The following is an 18,417-nucleotide window of genomic DNA, read 5'->3' as shown; positions in this document are numbered from 1 at the left end:
ATATTCGTTTCATTGTGCTTAGCATGTATTCTTTTAGCTTGCCAAATTGCACATTTTTTAAATTCAATCTTAATTATGGATATTATCAATCTCAAACCTGCAAACTTAGTGGTTAGACCAGGTAGGCTAATTACTACTAATTACTATTAACCTGTGTACCTTGTTTCTGTTCTCTGCTATATTTTAAATGTTTCGTTCTGCTTAGCCTGTATCCTTTTGGCTTGCCAAAATGGACATTATTTTGATTTTTTTTCTTTAATCTTAAGTTTCATGGATATTGTACATTTTGCAGGTGGCTATTTTGACCACTGCTTTATACTGTTAGATGTTTTTGTTTAATCATCTGTGATATTTTCTATCTAGGCCAACTTGCTTGATTTCTTGAATTTTTTTTTGACAATGGTCTCTTGGCTTGCTATGCTTGATTTGTCTTGCTTACACCAGGAATAAAGTTTGTATATTACTGGTACACAGATGTGCAGAGGGAGAGGTCAAGTATGTTTACAACAGTGTCAGATCAACCAATTTGATTTATTCTTTGTTTCCAGCTTTTGAGCACTTTAGCTCCATGTTCATTGAATTATGACTTCAACATGGAGATAGATAAACTAGCTGTCTAAGTTCAGAGGTTTACCGTGCTTGGTTTCCTGTCTTCAAAGGGACAGTTTTAAGCCCTGACGCCCAGCAGACTGCAGCCATCTTGAAGTCGTCCCCACAAGTGGTGCAGCCACAGATCATCAGCCAGCCTCTCACTACAAAGGCAGCTGTAGTCACGGTGACCACCCTGCCTGGTGTGTTACCTCTGGTGCAGACAAAACCTGCCATGGCAGCGCAGCAAGGTACAACTCTGTCAGCTGCAAGTGATTTTACATCAGCTGGTTATCTGTCTGTTATCTTGTTTTGTAATCCCTCCTCATACTGGATTCTTTGTGGTGAATCGGTGGAAGAATCAGAAAATGCAATATATAGAGAATGGATATTATATCGATTGTGACTAGGCTTCTATGTTGCCTCTTCTTGAAAGACATTTTTGAGGGCTGAAATGTTTGACACAGTAGACACTGTAACCATCAACTTACAGCACAACTGATATCGATATGTTTACATGATATAAATATAAATTAGAACAAACACAATATCGTAAATATCGTCATTTAGGCAACTTTATATGTATGTCTGCAATGTTGATATAATAATAATAAAGGATTGATTTTGAATTGAAATAAACAAACTGCCAAGATTTGTAAAACAATTTTTTTCTGTCATGTTCTTTATGTCAACATGACATAAATATGAATTAGTGCAAACACTATGAAGAAACTGCCAGAGTTTGTAAAACACTTTTTTTTCTGTCATGTTCTATATGTCAACATGACATAAATATGAATTAGTGCAAACACTATGAAGAAACTGCCAGAGTTTGTAAAAAATTTTTTCTGTCGTGTTCCTGCACAGCAGTGTCTGCAACTCCCATCATCAGCCAGCCGCAGAAGGTGGCGACGCAGCCGCAGCTGCTCCAGCAGCCGCAGGGCCACCTGCAGCAGGCGCAGGTGCCACAACAGGTGCAGCTGCAGCTGGCCCAGGTGCAGCCGCAGCCAGTGCAGCTGCAGATACAGCAGCAGCCACCACCGGTGCAGGTCCAACAGCCAGCAGCTGCAGCACAACCGCAGGTGCAGCCACAGGTGCAGCCGCCACAGCAGGTGAGTCATGGTTGGGAAAGCTTCTTGCCACTATGACACAACGTGCAAGGAGCTTTAGTATAGTTCATAGCCGTAGCCAGGATTTTGAATGGGAGGGTTCTTGTCAATGTCTGAGGGACCAACAAGCACTACAGGTGCGTAGTGAGCGCGAGGCTTCTATCCCCCAGAAAATTTCGAAAATTGAACCTTCTGAAATGGCATTTCCTGCATTTTTGAGAGGATTTCAAAGGAAAAATCAGACATAACTGACAACATGACAAATTAAGCAGTTTTTCTACTATTCCAGCCCCACTGGTGATACAAATCAGTCCATCTTTTAAAGAAAAGTCTTGGACCTTTAGATAAAAAGTGGACCTTTGAGCCTTGTGAGGGGTTCTTCTGAAGTTCATGGGGAAAGGTTACTAAAAGGTTACATTAGCAGATAAAATCCATTTGATGGACTATCTAGTATGAGCCCAGGATACACAGTGTATTGATTTACCAATCTAATGAAACTACTTCCAAACACAGCAGGTCCAGCAGCAGCCAACAGTGGTGGTAAAGCAGGAGGTCCAGCCTCAACAGCAGCAGGAGCTACAGCAGCAACCAGCCAAGGGGCAGCCGCAGATCCACATCGAGACAGTGACCAATGGAGCAGCTGCACAGGCTCAGTCTCAGCCACAACCGGCGGAACAGAGTGGAGAAGAGAAGAAATCTGCTGATGCCACTCCAGGTCCAGGTGACTTTGACCCCATCTCAGCCATGGAATGGAAGGATGGGATAGCAACCTTACCTGGGAGTAACCTCAAGGTAGGTATCACAGGTGGCATCCCTTAATTCTAACAAAGTGTGTATTTTTGTGTACAACACGAGGATGCATAAGGCCAGTAAAAATATGCCTCTACTGTCATTCAAATGCTGTTTAATGTTATATGACTGACTTCAACATTGCCAAGACATTATGGCTGTGGAAGAAAGTGATACATTCAGTAATGCCATTTTTCAGAAGAAGTATTATCCAAAGAGTACCAAGAAAAATTTATAAGAGCAAATAATGTAGTTAAATTCCATTATTTATTATCATTTTGTATGTACAATGTTCTGAAGAAGCCATTGACATGGAATCTTTGACCTCTCCACATTCACATTTTTCACTCTTATGATCTCCCCAGTTTAAGATGAATGAGTTTGGAACATTGGAGATCATCAGTACAGTGGAGACAGAAGATGGGGAACAGTCTGTGTGGAGCCTGGGGTCGGAGGACTCTGCGACTACCTCCACATCCTCCTCCTCCGTCTCCTCCACCCCTACTACTGTCACAACCACACAGACCAAGGGAAAAACTGGTGAGCAGGGGTTTTGCTATCTCTAGTTTGTTGTGGTATTTTGAGTTTTGAGGATGCTTCTTAGACTCGGAAATTAGAATTTACTTAGACTTGAGGCAGTCAGCGTAGTCCAGCTTGTTCTGTCAGCAGTCAACCTCAAGGCCTCTTCCCAGCTCTTATTTTACTGCTTGGAGGTCCCTCTTGACTTTCTGTCGCCAGTTCATCTTTTAGAATTTGCTTTCTGCTAATTTATTGCTTGTAGTGACTCAGCATGTAGTCAAAAGGGTTAGCATTTATCAAGGAATATCAGATTATCATGTTATGGTATTTCTCTGCCTTATACAAATTTTAAGTTGAAAAGACTTGAGATTGTGTTCAGTTATCACAGTATGCATGTATTCCCCATGCAGACTTCACCACCAGCATGGCCTCCACCACTGCCGCGGCCTCGTTTGACCCCCACGAGCAGATGAAGGGGATCCACTGCTGCGAGTGCTGCGGAAAGTACGGCGTACCCGGAGAGTTCCTCAAGTCAGGACGCTTCTGCAGCCAGGCCTGCGTGGCTATATACGCCAGCAGATACCAGCACCAACCAAAGTGGGTATCGTGTAGCTGTAACCTTGATGTTGATGATGAGTATTGAGCTGCAACTTTGAATTTGTTTAGCTGATCAGGTTCAATTTTTTTGGGAAGGATGAAGTGATAATGCAGTGCATATTTAATGATATCAGCACCAACCAAAGAGTATCAAGTAGCTGTTACTGGTAAACAAAAGATTTCTTGATGCAATATCTTACTCAACAGGCCACAGAGGTAGTTACAGTACACAAAAGTTATCAGTCAGGTGTCTAACCTCCTCTCATTCTCCAGACACATCCAGGAGCAGCTGGCCAAGCAGAGGATGCTTGCCAAAAAGAAGAAGAAGAAGTTTAAGAAGTTTCATCTTTCTGAAGAGGAAGAGGATGACCAGGTAATTTTGGTTGCAAATGTGACATGGTTTCATGCAAATAAGTAACACTTAGACAGGTAAAACAACAATAGCTTACTAGTATCTTCATTTGTAAGTGACTGAGGCATAAAGGGATTGTCTATTTTTGAAACTATGTTCTGTTATTTTTGCAGGAGAAGCCTCACGGTGACCTGAAAATGACAATCAAGCTGTCTCCTGAGGGAGCGGCAGGAGAGGAGGGTAAAGAGCCTAGAGTCATCAAACATGGTATCTACATGTGTGATGTGGAATAGTCTGACAGAGCTGTCAGTCACAGAAAGAGCTGTTGGAACTGGCTCAAGGATGTCATTCTTGATGCTGACAGGGTCTCTATATAGGCAGGAATGATGCTGGAATTATTGTTGGAACAGTTTCTAGAATTTTGTGGGACTTGAAGTTTAACAGCCATCTTGGGGATATCATTTTTTGGCTAGGAATGGTCTTAAGGTAGTCAGACTATTGATTTTGCTTCAAAATAGACTTGTGCAGAAAGTTGAAGACAGATGAGGGTTTAGATCTGAAGTGACTGCTCTGTCAGATTCTGTCATATTTAAATGTCTTATTTACCTAGTTTGTCAGTTTCTCACAGTATATTTTTACTTGTCATATTCTGATTTTTGTTGTTTATGACAATTTCTTATTTCTTTGAATTATGCTAGTCTTCCTTTTGGTTTGTTCAAGTCATACAGAGATTGACAATGATCTTGTGATTAAAGTTAATCTCAGATCCATTGTTTTATTCATTAGGAAGAAGAAAGGGTTTTAACTGGGCCACGTATCTGGAGCAAGAGAAGGCTTTAGCAGCTCCGGTCAAGCTGTTTAAGGAGGTAAGTCATAGGCACAGGTGTAGCACATTTGAATCTTGTAAAAATGCACATCTTAACAAAATGACAGGGTATTGCAGTACTTTTCTTAGTGGTCAAAGTGTATTAACTTCCATTTCAAAATGCATTTTTTTGCTGTAATTTTAAATGTAGGTTTACGTTGTACATCAAAGACCTCAATGCAAGCATTCTTAGTCAGTTAGGAAATTTTAGTCCAAACTTAAAACTGGGCCCATGCCAAAGATTTTATCTTTGGTAAACATTGCAGAACTGAATATTCAATTTATGTATATCTTGTTCCCCATTGAAATCACCAGCCCTTCCCTCAAGGCAAGAATGGCTTCAAGTATGGCATGAAGCTGGAGGGCATTGACCCCAAACACCCCTCCCTGTTCTGTGTGCTGAGTGTGGCTGAGATCAAGGGTTACCGTGTCCGCCTGCACTTCGACGGGTACTCGGAGTGCTACGACTTCTGGAGGAACGCCGACTCTGTGGACATCAAACCTGTCGGCTGGTGTGAGAAAACCAACCACAAACTGTCTGTCCCCAAAGGTAGCTTTTTTTTGTCTAAAGATGGTGATTTTATTTAGTGAGGAAAAATGTAATTACCCAAGACGTTTCAGCTACATGTAAATCAGTATTTTAGTGGAAGACTATTGGGTAAAGACATTTTTCTGTACAATTCTGCAAAGAGGATAGTTATTAAGATTTTCTTGACATGTGCAAGGACTCCTCTTTGAATAGCTTTGTATCAGTAACAGGTACACATGGCAGTTATGACAGTTCTTTCAATCATGCATGCCAACAATACAGGTTAATCATAAATAGTACTTCCTTTCACCCATTTTTGTTTTGCAGGAACATTATTTGTCAGCACCGTGCCTCATGGTATATTATATTTCTGTGATGTGTATGCAAATTTGTTTTAAAATCTTTTGATACATTTTTGTGAAAGTAATTTTGTTTTCATCTTTCTGCTTTTCTTGCTGCTTGGATGGTTGGTGCAGGCTTTGGTGAGTGGCTTGTTGTGATGGCATAGCATGTTGTCTTCTGCCTGCTATTTTAATCATCATGCTCTGCATCATTTAAAACAGTTTAGGTATTTGTAGTTAGCCCTGCATGAACATGTCCATCTGCTAAATTCTGATGTGATGACTTTTGGCTACTCATGTTTTATGTATAAAACTAAGTTAACACATTCTGAATATTGGAAATCAGTCATGTACCAATGCGTCATTCTCATTTTGAGGTCTTACATTACTATTTTTCAATGAGTGCAGAAGAATAAACACAGTGTTTTTCTCAGTCACTGCATGGAGCTCCCTCTTGCATAATTCATGTTATTCTCAGTGCCACTCAAACCACTCATAAATATTCTCTCCAGGCTTCACACAGGAAACCTTTAACTGGAACAACTACCTGAAGGTGACCAAGTCCCAACCTGCTCCCAAACACCTGTTCCGCCCTGCCCCGGTCAGCGCAAACTCAAAGCCAAGATACGAGTACTATGACAAATATGAGGTTTGTGTGTTTCAGTTGTTTTAAGTTAAGAGAAAGCGACTAAGATCCCGTTCATACCAGACTTTTAAAAACCAGTTGAAACCGCTAAATAATTAGCGGAGGAAAACCCGGCTAAAACCCTTAGCGTTCATACCAGACTTTTCATAACCAGTTCTGTAAAAATCCTGTCCAGTGAATATCCAGTTAATCGGCCATGACTGCAGTTAGAATAACCGTTCCTCCCGCTCAAGATAGAGAAAGGATAGCTCTTCTTGGTTCTCCCATCGTCTACGACGGATGAGTGCCTCTTTTATGTACCCTCTTGTGTGAGGGTTAGAAAGGATAGCTACAGCCTGCAATTTCAATAGCTTATAAGTAAGATGCGTCGATGAAGGTTAGACATCCAGGTAATACGATATGCCAAAAAACAGTTACTCAAGCAACTGGATATGATTTTGAAAACGTCAGACGTTTCAGCTAGTATCCACTAGCTTTCGTCAGTTCTACCAACAAATGCACGGCTGTGCTATGGGATCACCAGTCTCACCAATTGTTGTAAACCTGTACATGGAGAAGTTTGAAAACAAAGCCCTCAGCACTTTCAATGACACTCCCCCGGCCAACTGGTTTCGATATGTAGATGACACTTGGTGCAGATTGAAAAAGAGGGTAGCTGCTGACTTCTTTGACCACATCAACCAGATAGATGACAACATCAAGTTCACACAGGAGCCAAGCCATGACAACATGCTCCCTTTCCTAGACACCAAAACTATCGTAGAGGAAGATGGTAACCTTCGTTTCGAAGTGTACAGGAAACCAACCCACACTGATCAGTACCTGGCTTTTGATTCCCACCACCCTTTGGAACACAAACTAGCAGTGATCAAAACTCTCTTCCATCGTGCAGACAACATTGTCACTTCAGACCAAGCCAAAACGGACGAACAAAGACACCTCCGAGGTGCCCTGGCTAAATGTGGCTACCAAAACTGGACTTTCAACAAAGCGCTCAAACCTTCAGATCAGTCTAAGAAAACCCAGAAGTGCAAACCATTGACCAACAAAAACAAGGCCAACATCACTATTCCGTATGTCCAAGGAGTATCTGAGAAACTCCGACGGATCTTCCAAAACTTCAACATAGCCACTAACTTCAAACCTCACTCAACCCTCAGACAAAGACTGGTACACCCTAAGGACCGACCTCACAAGGGTACCAAGGCGAATGTTATCTACAGACTCAAATGTGAGGAGCCCAATTGTAACAACACCTACATCGGAGAGACAAGTCGACCGCTTAAAGTAAGGTACAAAGAACATTGCCGACCTAGTGCCAACGGCTACTCCTCAGCTATTTTCCACCACCTACAACACAACCAGGGTCACTCTTTCAAACTCGAGTCCACGGATGTCTTAGACCGCGAAACACGCTGGTGGGAACGGGGTGTTAAAGAGGCAATATATGAAAGAATGTACAACCCCACCCTCAACAGGGAAGGGGGGCTACGGGTCGATCTTTCCGGCACTTGGGATTTGGCACTCCCAGCCCCGAGGACAGACAACACTTAAGCTCCTGTCCTGTATAACAGGAGCTTTCAGACTAATTTGCATCATCTTGTCTTGACTTGTCTGACTTTTGTTCCTTTTTCGACTTCCAAAAATTTGTCTTCACTTTATTTGCATATCAATCAACAGGTTGTGTACTGTAATTCTTGATTTGATAACGGTCACTTAATTATAGCGGTTTTAGCGGTCACTATTCCACCGCTAAATTTTCATGATCGCAACTTTTTTTTACCACTTCCGCCCCAAGCTCGTTACGGTACGATCGCAATCACGCTTCATTTCTTGACTGCAACATGCACACAACGCACAGTACTAGTGCTTCACATAGGAACAAGCAAAACACTGATGTGCTTCCAGAAATAAAATATTTATTAAACATAAAGTAGTTCATATTTTTAACAATTATGCAGTGCTAAGCAAACCACAGTAAAAAAAAATCTTGTGAACATGCACAAACACATGTGACGCAGTGACGCTTTGAAATTTCCCAGCTTATCTACACTTGGGTATTTATAAATATTTCGATTTAGAAGTTTCTTCATAAATCTACAGAAACGATAGCCGTTCATTTTGTGCTACTACGGGACAATATCGAAAAAAATGAGACGAGTTACAAAATTCAGCGTCGCCCAAGCGCGCAGACAACAACAAACAAAATGGCGGCCCGGCGGCCAACTTCACAAACAAGTTACAAACTACGAGAAATGCGGCATAAATCTGCTTAATTTCGAGGTAGAAATCTAGGTAGAAATACAATCAAATGTTAAGCGTCATTTGTACTACAAAATGTAAAAGCGTTAATAGCGTGCTACGACTAAGACGAATCGAAAATTCGGGAACCAAGCGCCGAGTGAAAAAAATGGCGTCACAAGTTTTTCGAAAATTGCGAGTCAACTTTTACGGCAAAAAATACGATAAAACGTTACTGTTAAAGGCTACAGTGTCTGTAGAACTTTCTCGAGGGCGTCATGTATTCCATTACGCTTCAATCCTAGGGCGAAGACGCCGGGTTTCGCTGTAAGCTCGTCTGCGGCGCCGGACATGTAGCGGCGTGCAGCGGCATAGCGTGCCGCGGCATGGAGCTTGGGGAGGGGGCGGCGGTGCCGCACGCAACACAAGCGTGCGTAATTACGAACTTTTTGAAGTCACCGTGCCGCTACAGTACTTTGTAAATTATTTACTTCCAGACACCATCGGCGTGCCTGTTTTGTTTTTTCTTTGTTAAAATTGATTTTCGCTGGCGTAAACTGCTTTTTTTATTTTCTTAAAAAAAAGGCCAGCGACTTTTAATGTGTTTTTTTACACACATCAACCATGTTCTCACACCGCTATAATTAAGTGACGTGAGCTTGTCCATTTTTCGCCGACCGCTATAATTTCCAACCGCATTTTTAAATGGATTTACAGTATATAAACCTGCTTTCCCCTCTGGTCTCTCAGTCACTGACGAAAGCTAGTGGATACTAGCTGAAACGTCTGACGTTTTCAAAATCATATCCAGTTGCTTGAGTAACTGTTTTTTGGCATATAAGTAAGATGGTTGTCTCGCACAGTCCATTTTTTATGTATAGGAAATGTCAAGCTTAAGTCCTTTCCACGTTATATGGTGTATCAGTAGCATCCAACTTTGTTTCCTCAGCACTTGTGTCACACAGATAACACTTTACTGGGGTGCTAGTCCTCTGGTAGCATTCTATGTTTAACTTAAATACTGTTTAGTATTAATTGATACTATTATATGTAGTAAGATTGATCATTTCCTCCCTCACCAGAATGTAAGCTCTCATGGCTTTCGAGTTGGCATGAAGCTGGAGGCTGTCGACATCAAGAACCAGAGCCTGATCTGCGTGGCCACCGTGCGTGATGTCATGGACAACCGTTTCCTGGTGCACTTTGACGGCTGGGACGACGGTTATGACTACTGGTGTGAGCCCAACTCCCCGTACATCCACCCTGTGGGCTGGTGTGAGGAGACAGCAAACATCCTGACTCCTCCCAAGGGTGAGGGATTCATCCACATGTCTCAAAAAACAATCAGAACTAGAAAGTCACATTCTTAAAGTCATACATGCCGTGAAGGGGAGTTTCATATATCCAAGATCACATCCTGTCTTTTTCCATACATGTGAATACTGGTATGTTGGTAGCTGGCATGTTATGCCGAAAGGCGATTATACCGGCTATATGGATACAGATACTTGTACAGACCAGTGTCACCGACGAAAGGTAGTTGATTCTACCAGAAACGTCTGGCCGTTTCCAACATATCATATCCAGTTGCTTGAGTAACTGTTTTTTGGCGAATTTTGTTACCTGTATGTCTAACCTTCACTGATGTATGTATGTACCTGATCAGTTAGTTGTAGCATTCAGCTCAATGTGCGGAAGGGCAAATCATTGTTGAATTGTTATGAACATCATTTTTCTTGTCCGGTAGTCTTTATTTTCCTTGAAGGAATGTGTTTTCTTCTGACCAGCACGGTAAACAGTTTGTTTATTCCTGTGTAGATTACCCAGAACCCGAGCACTTCACCTGGCAGGACTACCTCACTCAGACCAAGTCTCAGGCCGTCCCTGCACGGGCATTCAAACCGGTCAGTACCAGACACACAGGGAGTTTTGTAATTATTATTCTCAGGGCTCGAAATTGCACCCAAAATTGTGCACCCAAAATTGGAGCTGTGCACCTAATTTTTTTCTGTGGGTGCACTGGTGCACAAATATTTTTGTAGTTTTTTTTGCACATGGTATACAGGATATTCTCAGCATCTAAGTGTAAGAAAGTAATAAAATCTTTATTGTAGTACTTGTTTAAGATTTTGAAGTTAGCAACCATTTCAGATTCAAGCATAGAAGAGGAGCAGTAAGATCTGTAATTAGGTTTTGTTTCATATGGTGTATCCCCAAAATTTTTAATGTTGGGTGCTTCTTTGCACCTATTCCCAAAAATGAATGTCGAGCCCTGATTGTGCAACTGCTGTTGGAGAGTTAAGAATTCATTATTCTTCCTGAACAAAAATGAATGCAGGAATTTCCTGGCATATGAGCATCTGTTTCTTTGTTTAAATGCATGTCTTTGTTTTGAGCAGAAAGTGTCCCATGGCTTCCTGAAAGGGTACAAAATCGAGGCGGTGGACCGACGCAACCCTTCGCTGATCCGCGTCGCCACCATAGTTGATTCTGACGAGGCTCGTATAAAAATCCACTTCGATGGCTGGGCAGACATCTATGACTACTGGGAGGACGCAGACAGCCCAGACGTACACCCAGCTACTTGGTGTGCGAAAACTGCGCACCCCATACAGGGACCCCCTTGTGAGTGTTTTACACTGTTGTTTGCTGGTTTTCTCAGTTATGGATACAAGCCATTGCTGTTTTTGTTTACATCATATACATGCAAATCATTTGAAGACATGTGCAAATTATCGGTAAGCAAATCAGCCAATCGTCACCTGCTTTTTGCCTACCACTCGCTGGCCATGACATGGCGATTACTTGTATGCTATTATAGATAATGATTTTACTAAACTCGACAATGAATTTGACAGAAATATCCTGCATTCCCATATTTAGTATTTGTTTCACTTTGTTACAGCTCCAGCAGATTTGGATACAGATGGGTAAGTACTTCTTTCCCGTGCTTTCATTCAATAAAGCCCCAAGGGCATTCATTTCCCTAAGAAAGTTCATGCCTGCAGTTTGTTTAAAAGTCAGTAGGGGGCTCTCATGTTCATGACATTGTGTCCAACAGGCAAATTGGATGCCCAACTCCGGGCTGCAAAGGGATTGGTCACATCAAGGGACCCAAGTATTCTGGACATCACAGGTAAGGTGTTATGTTGGTGGGAATCCTTTGCTTTCTCAAAATTTTGACTTTCAAAATTTTTTTTTTTAAATCTTTCTTTAGGCCACACCAATTTAATTTATTGGTTCTTGGATTTTTTCAGAAAAAATATGAAGCGACAGGGCGAAAAAAAATAAAAATAAAAACAGTACTAGGCATCCTATTATAGCCCCAAATGCTTCGATTGGAGCCATGAAGTCAACACAAAAGGCTGGGTTAAATTTAAACTATAAATTTAGAACTTTTAATCAAACCACTGCATTGATAGATGGAAAAACTGTAACAACTAGGAAGAAAAGAACTTTCCGCAACTGTTGGGAGCAAAATATGAGCATTTTTGAGTTGATTCAGATCCAGAATGGTTTTTTTTTTTTGCAAATCAGGAAAAAATGAAGAGGCGAATCCGAGAACCAACAAATTAAATTGGTGTGGCCTTATTTGAGTTTTATATTTGAAACAAAAAAGCATGGCAATATATAACTGATACATGTCGTACCGCAAAACAAATAATAATATAATCCTTTCAAAATTTTGCTTTCCTTCCTGACTTGTCCCAATGGATGGGACAAGTTGGAAATAGACTTGCATAAAATTGCTAATTAAAAATAAAGTTGTAACTTTCTTAGAAGATGATAAAACGTATCAAACAAACTGCTGGTAGTTGAATTTTTGATGGTCGATTGAATGTTGGTTGTCAGAATTGTGATTGACCATTGACTTAGCATGTTTTTTTTTCTGTCTTTGTGTTCAGTTCCTTTGGCTGCCCGTACTCCCAGCTGAACATGAACAAGGAGTCGGCCTTGCAGGACAGACTGGGTCCAGGCAGGGGCTCCAAGTCCACCTCTGATGAGAGAGATGCACAAGCCGAGAGATCACCCGGAGAGAAGTCAGTAACACTAACACGTGGACTTTACTCTACACTTAATACTGTTGACATTTATGGTCATAAGGGGCCTTCAAAAGGGAAAGTGAAACAGAAGATTTGTATAGGAGAAACTTGTACCTTGATAGTATGTTCAAAATCTCCTTGCAGAATGAAATTCCTAACATGTTAAGAGATTGAAAGTACTTAACATATCTCTCCTGTTGTTGCACAATATCTACTGATGTTTGTTTATGAATCAGTAAATGTACATGTACATTGTAATTGGTTTTCCTGTATTCTTTTCCTTCCAATAATGATCATTCTGGCATACTCATTTTCACCTGAGTGAAGTGAGGATAGTTGTGTAAAGTGCCTTTCCCAAGGGCACAAGGTTGGTGACTTGGGTGGATTCGAACCTGGGACCTCTTGTTTCTGAGCCGAATGCTCTGCCATTATTCCACACGACCCCACAGTTCATACCACGTTGTTCTTGTGTTTCCGCAGGAAATGCCCCACCCCCGGCTGTGATGGATCAGGCCACGTGACAGGGAAGTACACGGCCCATCACCGTGTTTCCGGCTGTCCGCTCGCTCACCAGAACATGAAGGTCAAGGTCACCAGCGCCCGGCAGCTCGCCCTGGCTGCGCAGAAGGTCGAGCAGAAGTACCAGAAGTTTCACATTCCCACTCAAGGTGAGAAGTTAACAACCACAGTTTCACAACAAGTTAGAAACATGATGGTCTTGAAAAAAAAGAAGAAATTTTGAAGCAAATGGTTGCAAGTTTGATGAGACCTGCATATACATGTATGTCTGAGATGCAACAACCCCTTTCTTCTCTTGTACATGTACAATGTATCTTTAATTCTTTTTTTTTTGTCTCATCTGCAGGTGTTGGAAGAGGCAGAGGTAGAAGAAAGTAAGTATGAAAACATCTAAGGAGAAAAAAAAAAATGGCATATAGCAAGCACATTAAAAAAATCAACATGCCAGTTTCCTGAAAAGTTACATTATTCAGACGTTGTTATACTAAATCTTTCTGTGTTTTGTGCTTCCCATTCCCATATCACTTTACATCAACGTAACACAATCCCCTGCCATTCTGTTTTGCTTGCAGAATAATAAATTCAGGGAGATTTAGAAGACTTTCCAGCAGCTCTCCTGACAAGGCAGACAACAAGAAGGCTAAAGGTATGTGGTTTGTTCCAGATGGGCTTGTATTACATGATTATCATACGTAAGTGTAGAAAGTATGTGCCATCAAGTAGTATGATGGGAAGACCGGCAAACACCTTAGTTCATAAGGCATACCGCCAGGAGTTAAAAAAAACCCAGACCCCGGGGAAGACCACCCACCAGATAGAAACAGACACAGGGCTCACCCTAAGAAAAGCTGCATCTATGGCCTTGGATAGAGCTGGCTGGAGAAACCAGAAGAGGGGGAGCAAGGGGCCAGACCCTGGCCTAAGCACGTAGGCAGGCAAGTATTGAAGCATGATTTTGCCTCACCCTGAAGAATCCCACCTTACTTTAACAGATTCGGAGAACAGCCTGCAGCACACGGTGCACCAGTCCGTGTTCATGTCTGCCATGACGCCGTATCCAGCCAAGGAGCTGCCACTCTGCTGGGACCAGCACGTCAAGCTGTTGCCGGGCGTCGCCAGTCTGAAGGGTAGCGACATCTCCAAGTGGACCATCGACCAGGTGGCAGACTTTGTGAAGACACTGCCAGGCTGTGAGGAGATGGGCAATGTCTTCAAGGATGAGGTAGGCAGACAAAGGGTCCCATTCCACTCTGTGTAGAGCATAGGGGTGTGGCACCCATCTCCATTTATGTAGCCCTTGGGCCACAGAGTTGTGCAAGCACTACAGCAGGGGTCTAGCCTGCTGGTAGTGTTGTGTGTTGACCCTCCCATACTCTTTCTTCTAGATGTTGAGTGCTAAACAGAGAAAGCATGTGGAAAAGGGTTACTTTGCAGAGACTTAAGATATGCCGGAGTGATACTGTATGTATTTAGGCGACTCAGTACATATTATAACCCTGTTTACGAAGCTGTGTATGTCTGTTTCTTCCTTCAGCAAATTGATGGGGAGGCCTTCCTGCTGCTGAACCAGGCAGATATAGTGAAGATCATGAACATCAAGCTTGGCCCTGCCGTCAAGATCTACAACTCCATCCTCATCCTGAAGAATGAAAACATGAACGAAGGGGCACCTGCGTAGATGTGCAAGACTTGACAACATGACATCTCTTTTCTGAATTTTATGTTTATTGAGTTGGCTTTCCTTGCAACATCCTCTCGGTAGCTGGGCTGTACTGCAGGAGGTTGTTAATGAAGACAATATGTATGTTAACTTTTCAAACTCTATTTTTTGGTAGCCTTCAGTGGAAAAAAGGGATCCCGGAGTCATTGTGAAGAAACCAAAGGTTCTACCGAGTATTTTAAAAACATATTGTATTGTAAGCATTGGAGCTTTAACTGTCCTAGACAGGCATTTGGTTGTGCAGTACTTGTTGAGTAAATAACATGGACAACATGAAATACATTCACAAAACGTTAAATCAAAGAGGTGACAGGTAAGTAAATATTATGGGGGGCAGATTAACTTTTACGCATTAATGTGTAGTATAGTAAGAGGTTATGAAATACAAATTATGATTCCCTTGTCTCCATCACATGCTGCATCATTAAACTATTACACATATATCTTACAGCTGGTCAGATGCACCATTGTTAGAATACATGTATCTGTTTGTGTCACTTGCAAAGAGAAGTTTACTGTGCAAGCAGTGGCTTGTTACAGATGTTATAGAAACTTGAACATTCAGAAAATGATGTGGTAGTTCTGTAAAGGTTAAAATGGTGATGTTTTCAGAAATATTGAAGGGTCAAGTTGGTGCATGCAACATGAATTGTTTGTGATATGTTAGCACTATAGACTGGAGCCAGATTGCTTACATGGATTTTAATGCTTATTGTAGGGCCCATCCACTATCAAGTGTTCTCAAATGTTCTATGCAGAAAAGAATGCTGTATGTTGGGGAAAAGCAGAGGATATTTTCAGCAGAATGAAATATACACACATATGTATAAATGCCTAGTTATAATCTTGATGGATAGACTATATGAGACTGATATTAAGCCTATGTTAGATCTCGGCCAAGCCATTCAGAAGTTTTAAATGTCCTGTGTAGTTTTGGTCATAACGGGTGGTCAGATGCCTTGTATTGTTTATTTGGTTTTATCTGATGGATGGATATGTCAGTTATGGCTTACTAAATCAATACAATGTAATAACTAACAAAAATCTGTAATCCCTAAAGCATGGCCCGTTAGGCTGGACCACCTAACCCTGACGTCATCCATGATGTTGCTATCTTAGTAATCAACTTTGAAGAGGGGTTTCATATTGATAGCAGTTGAAACAGTGCACCATTTCATTTACTTAGTAATCAAATGTTTTCAGTGTTTATCAGTGTTGAAAAATAAGTTTATTATTCTATTATCACTGCATAGTGTTCTTTGCTTGGATCTTTTTTGCGTAATTAAAATGATGTGTCAGGTCCTCAGAGCACACTCCACAGGGTAAAGCAAAAGACTAGCAGTCAATGATTGTATTAATATCTGCCATACTTGTATGGAAGACCAGCAGTTGTTCCTTGCACAGAGTGTGACAATTCATTCCTAGGATCTTGAGTTAGGTTTTATTATTAATTTGCTTGGTTTTAAAGCAAGTTGTATGCTTTTGTCTATATAGAGAGTGTATGGTTTCCTGTCTTATCACACGTGATTGGTTATGGTGAACAGCTACTGGATATGGCTAAACCAATCACAGTGATGTACAGGAAACAAGATAGACATTTCCTTGATGTTTTATTCCTAAACTGATAGTGGGAAAGTGCAGTGCTCATATAACATTCCTTGTGTAAAATGTGAAGGAAATAAATCAGCCATATGAAAGTTACATGACTTGTACAATGTGCACGTGTGGTTGCTTTTTAGTGTCATGATTATTTCGATACTGCATTTACAAATTCAAATTTATCTGGCAAGTTCCAGGTTTAACCATCCAGCATGGACTAGAATAATCTTCAAGCAGATCATACGGTGGCAAGGCAGTATCCATTGGCCATGGTGCTCCTTTGCCTTGCCACCATATCATCTGCTTGGAGATTAGGCCTAGAATACTTCAGTTAGCTGTGAGTGCAAATGCCCTGTTGGATGAGGACATGAGAGATTGGATGGTGAAGGGGGTAGTAGCACAGAGACAATTACAAGAGAAACAAAAATGCACTTGTTAGGATGTTTATTACATGGAATATCTATTTTTTGGAATAACAATAAAATTGAGGCTACACCATAATGGTTTCTATTGCCACAATACTAGTAACTGCAAAACATTTAACCACTACATGTACAGTACATCACTACAGGAAAATGGTGATTACATAGCTATAATTATCAGCCATCATAATGGCTGAACATTTATCGAACATTTAACATTACTGAGTGAAGATATACATAATGTTACAAGTTATTGGTAAATGGTGAGTTGCACTTTGATGGGTAAATGATATGCATTGACACTGATCACTTGAGACCAGTTGCTGATCTTACCCTCAGGATGCCTGTGATATCAAACATCCACTGTGTGATGTTCCCATCACTGTGGTAAAGCCTGGCTTTAGTTCAATGATACAAGCACACCAAGGGTACATGTACATGCTACCTTCATCAGTTCTGTTCTACACAACAGGCCACAGTAATCTTCATACACTGTACCTGGATTTACAAGAACATCATTTGTTGCCGGTAGAAATTTTGTCATGGCAACAAAAATTAAGGCTCATCAGTCTTGTCAGTTATGTGTAATTCGCTTGGAGGCGCTATGAATTTCCATGTAAGATTCAATGAATTACATTCATATCAATTCAATTGAATAAAGCTTGAGGACACAAAATCTGAGTAAAAAATATAAAGAAAAAAAATATAAAATTGACATTGGTAGAAATATTAAGGGCAAGTCCTGGGACGACAAAACAAGCCTGGTAACTATAGAGGGAGGTAGCATTTATGTCACGTTGAGCGTTGCACAAAAGTTGAAACAAAAAAAAAAGTTTCATAACTGACTGTTGGTGGATTTGATTGTGCAGTATAATGCCTATCCCTAAGAAAAGTTCCTTGTACCAAGCATGACGTAAAAGCAATGTCATTCGTTGGCCATGCAATTCTGGGAACACAATTATACCAGTTGCAGTCTGTTGTCGGCTTTTACCTTATGGAACTATACACCATTGTTCATGTCTGTGTAGAGATGGATGTTATGAGGGAAGCAATAGATGGTAGAGCTACAATGTTGCTTTTGAGTGGAAGATATACTGCATCAATGAAAATATAAGTGGTCCCTATAGTACAAAAGGCAGCATGGGTGAACTGCTACATGCTACAGAAATACACAAAAGTGCTACAACTGCATCTTTAGCGTGGAAAATTAATTCTTTGCTACAAGCACAGCAACGACTGTACAAAAAACAAGTGCACAGCTTTACATACAATACCGGTACATTTTAAAATACGTTAAAATACCTTCCTTGTACTCAATACTTGTTACAGCACAAATTGGTGCATGTACAGGTCCTGTTAGTTACATTTATGTAGAGAATGAAACACCCAGCATCATAACTTATGGAGAAAGTGTAAAACAATGTCAAAGTAAGGAGAACTTTGATGGATGGCGGAGAAAGTAACAAGTGAGAGTAGTGCTGCATACCTAAACCCACATTTAGGTTCAGGTCCGGATTCAAGTCCAGAGGTTTAGGTTC

General features: G+C 41.1%; 1 protein-coding gene across 6 annotated transcripts in view; it reads left to right on the top strand.

Moving 5' to 3' along the window:
- LOC109480938 (lethal(3)malignant brain tumor-like protein 4) overlaps positions 1-18,311 on the top strand; it is a 28,999-nt gene extending 10,688 nt beyond the window's left edge. The window contains exons 3-24 of one of the 6 annotated variants that reach the window (XM_019783358.1): positions 660-839; positions 1,456-1,700; positions 2,211-2,489; positions 2,852-3,026; positions 3,416-3,602; positions 3,876-3,975; positions 4,128-4,221; positions 4,741-4,820; positions 5,135-5,369; positions 5,825-5,830; positions 6,202-6,338; positions 9,659-9,887; positions 10,395-10,480; positions 10,976-11,201; positions 11,482-11,506; positions 11,638-11,712; positions 12,482-12,616; positions 13,100-13,287; positions 13,485-13,512; positions 13,711-13,784; positions 14,131-14,360; positions 14,673-18,311. In XM_019783358.1, the coding sequence (XP_019638917.1) occupies positions 660-839; positions 1,456-1,700; positions 2,211-2,489; positions 2,852-3,026; positions 3,416-3,602; positions 3,876-3,975; positions 4,128-4,221; positions 4,741-4,820; positions 5,135-5,369; positions 5,825-5,830; positions 6,202-6,338; positions 9,659-9,887; positions 10,395-10,480; positions 10,976-11,201; positions 11,482-11,506; positions 11,638-11,712; positions 12,482-12,616; positions 13,100-13,287; positions 13,485-13,512; positions 13,711-13,784; positions 14,131-14,360; positions 14,673-14,816 (3,158 nt within the window). In that variant the 3' untranslated portion in view covers positions 14,817-18,311. The remainder of the gene's footprint in view (positions 1-659; positions 840-1,455; positions 1,701-2,210; positions 2,490-2,851; positions 3,027-3,415; positions 3,603-3,875; positions 3,976-4,127; positions 4,222-4,740; positions 4,821-5,134; positions 5,370-5,824; positions 5,831-6,201; positions 6,339-9,658; positions 9,888-10,394; positions 10,481-10,975; positions 11,202-11,481; positions 11,507-11,637; positions 11,713-12,481; positions 12,617-13,099; positions 13,288-13,484; positions 13,513-13,710; positions 13,785-14,130; positions 14,361-14,672) is intronic. The other 5 variants (XM_019783362.1, XM_019783360.1, XM_019783359.1 and 2 more) reach the window with 5 other exon arrangements.
- The last annotated feature ends 106 nt before the right edge of the window (positions 18,312-18,417 follow it).

This window comes from Branchiostoma belcheri, unplaced genomic scaffold (genome assembly GCF_001625305.1).
Source record: "Branchiostoma belcheri isolate BF01 breed outbred unplaced genomic scaffold, Haploidv18h27 scaffold53, whole genome shotgun sequence".
NCBI classification, from domain to species: Eukaryota; Metazoa; Chordata; class Leptocardii; order Amphioxiformes; family Branchiostomatidae; genus Branchiostoma; species Branchiostoma belcheri.
Note: the sequence above shows the minus strand (reverse complement) of the source record. Positions and strands in the feature narration are given on the sequence as shown.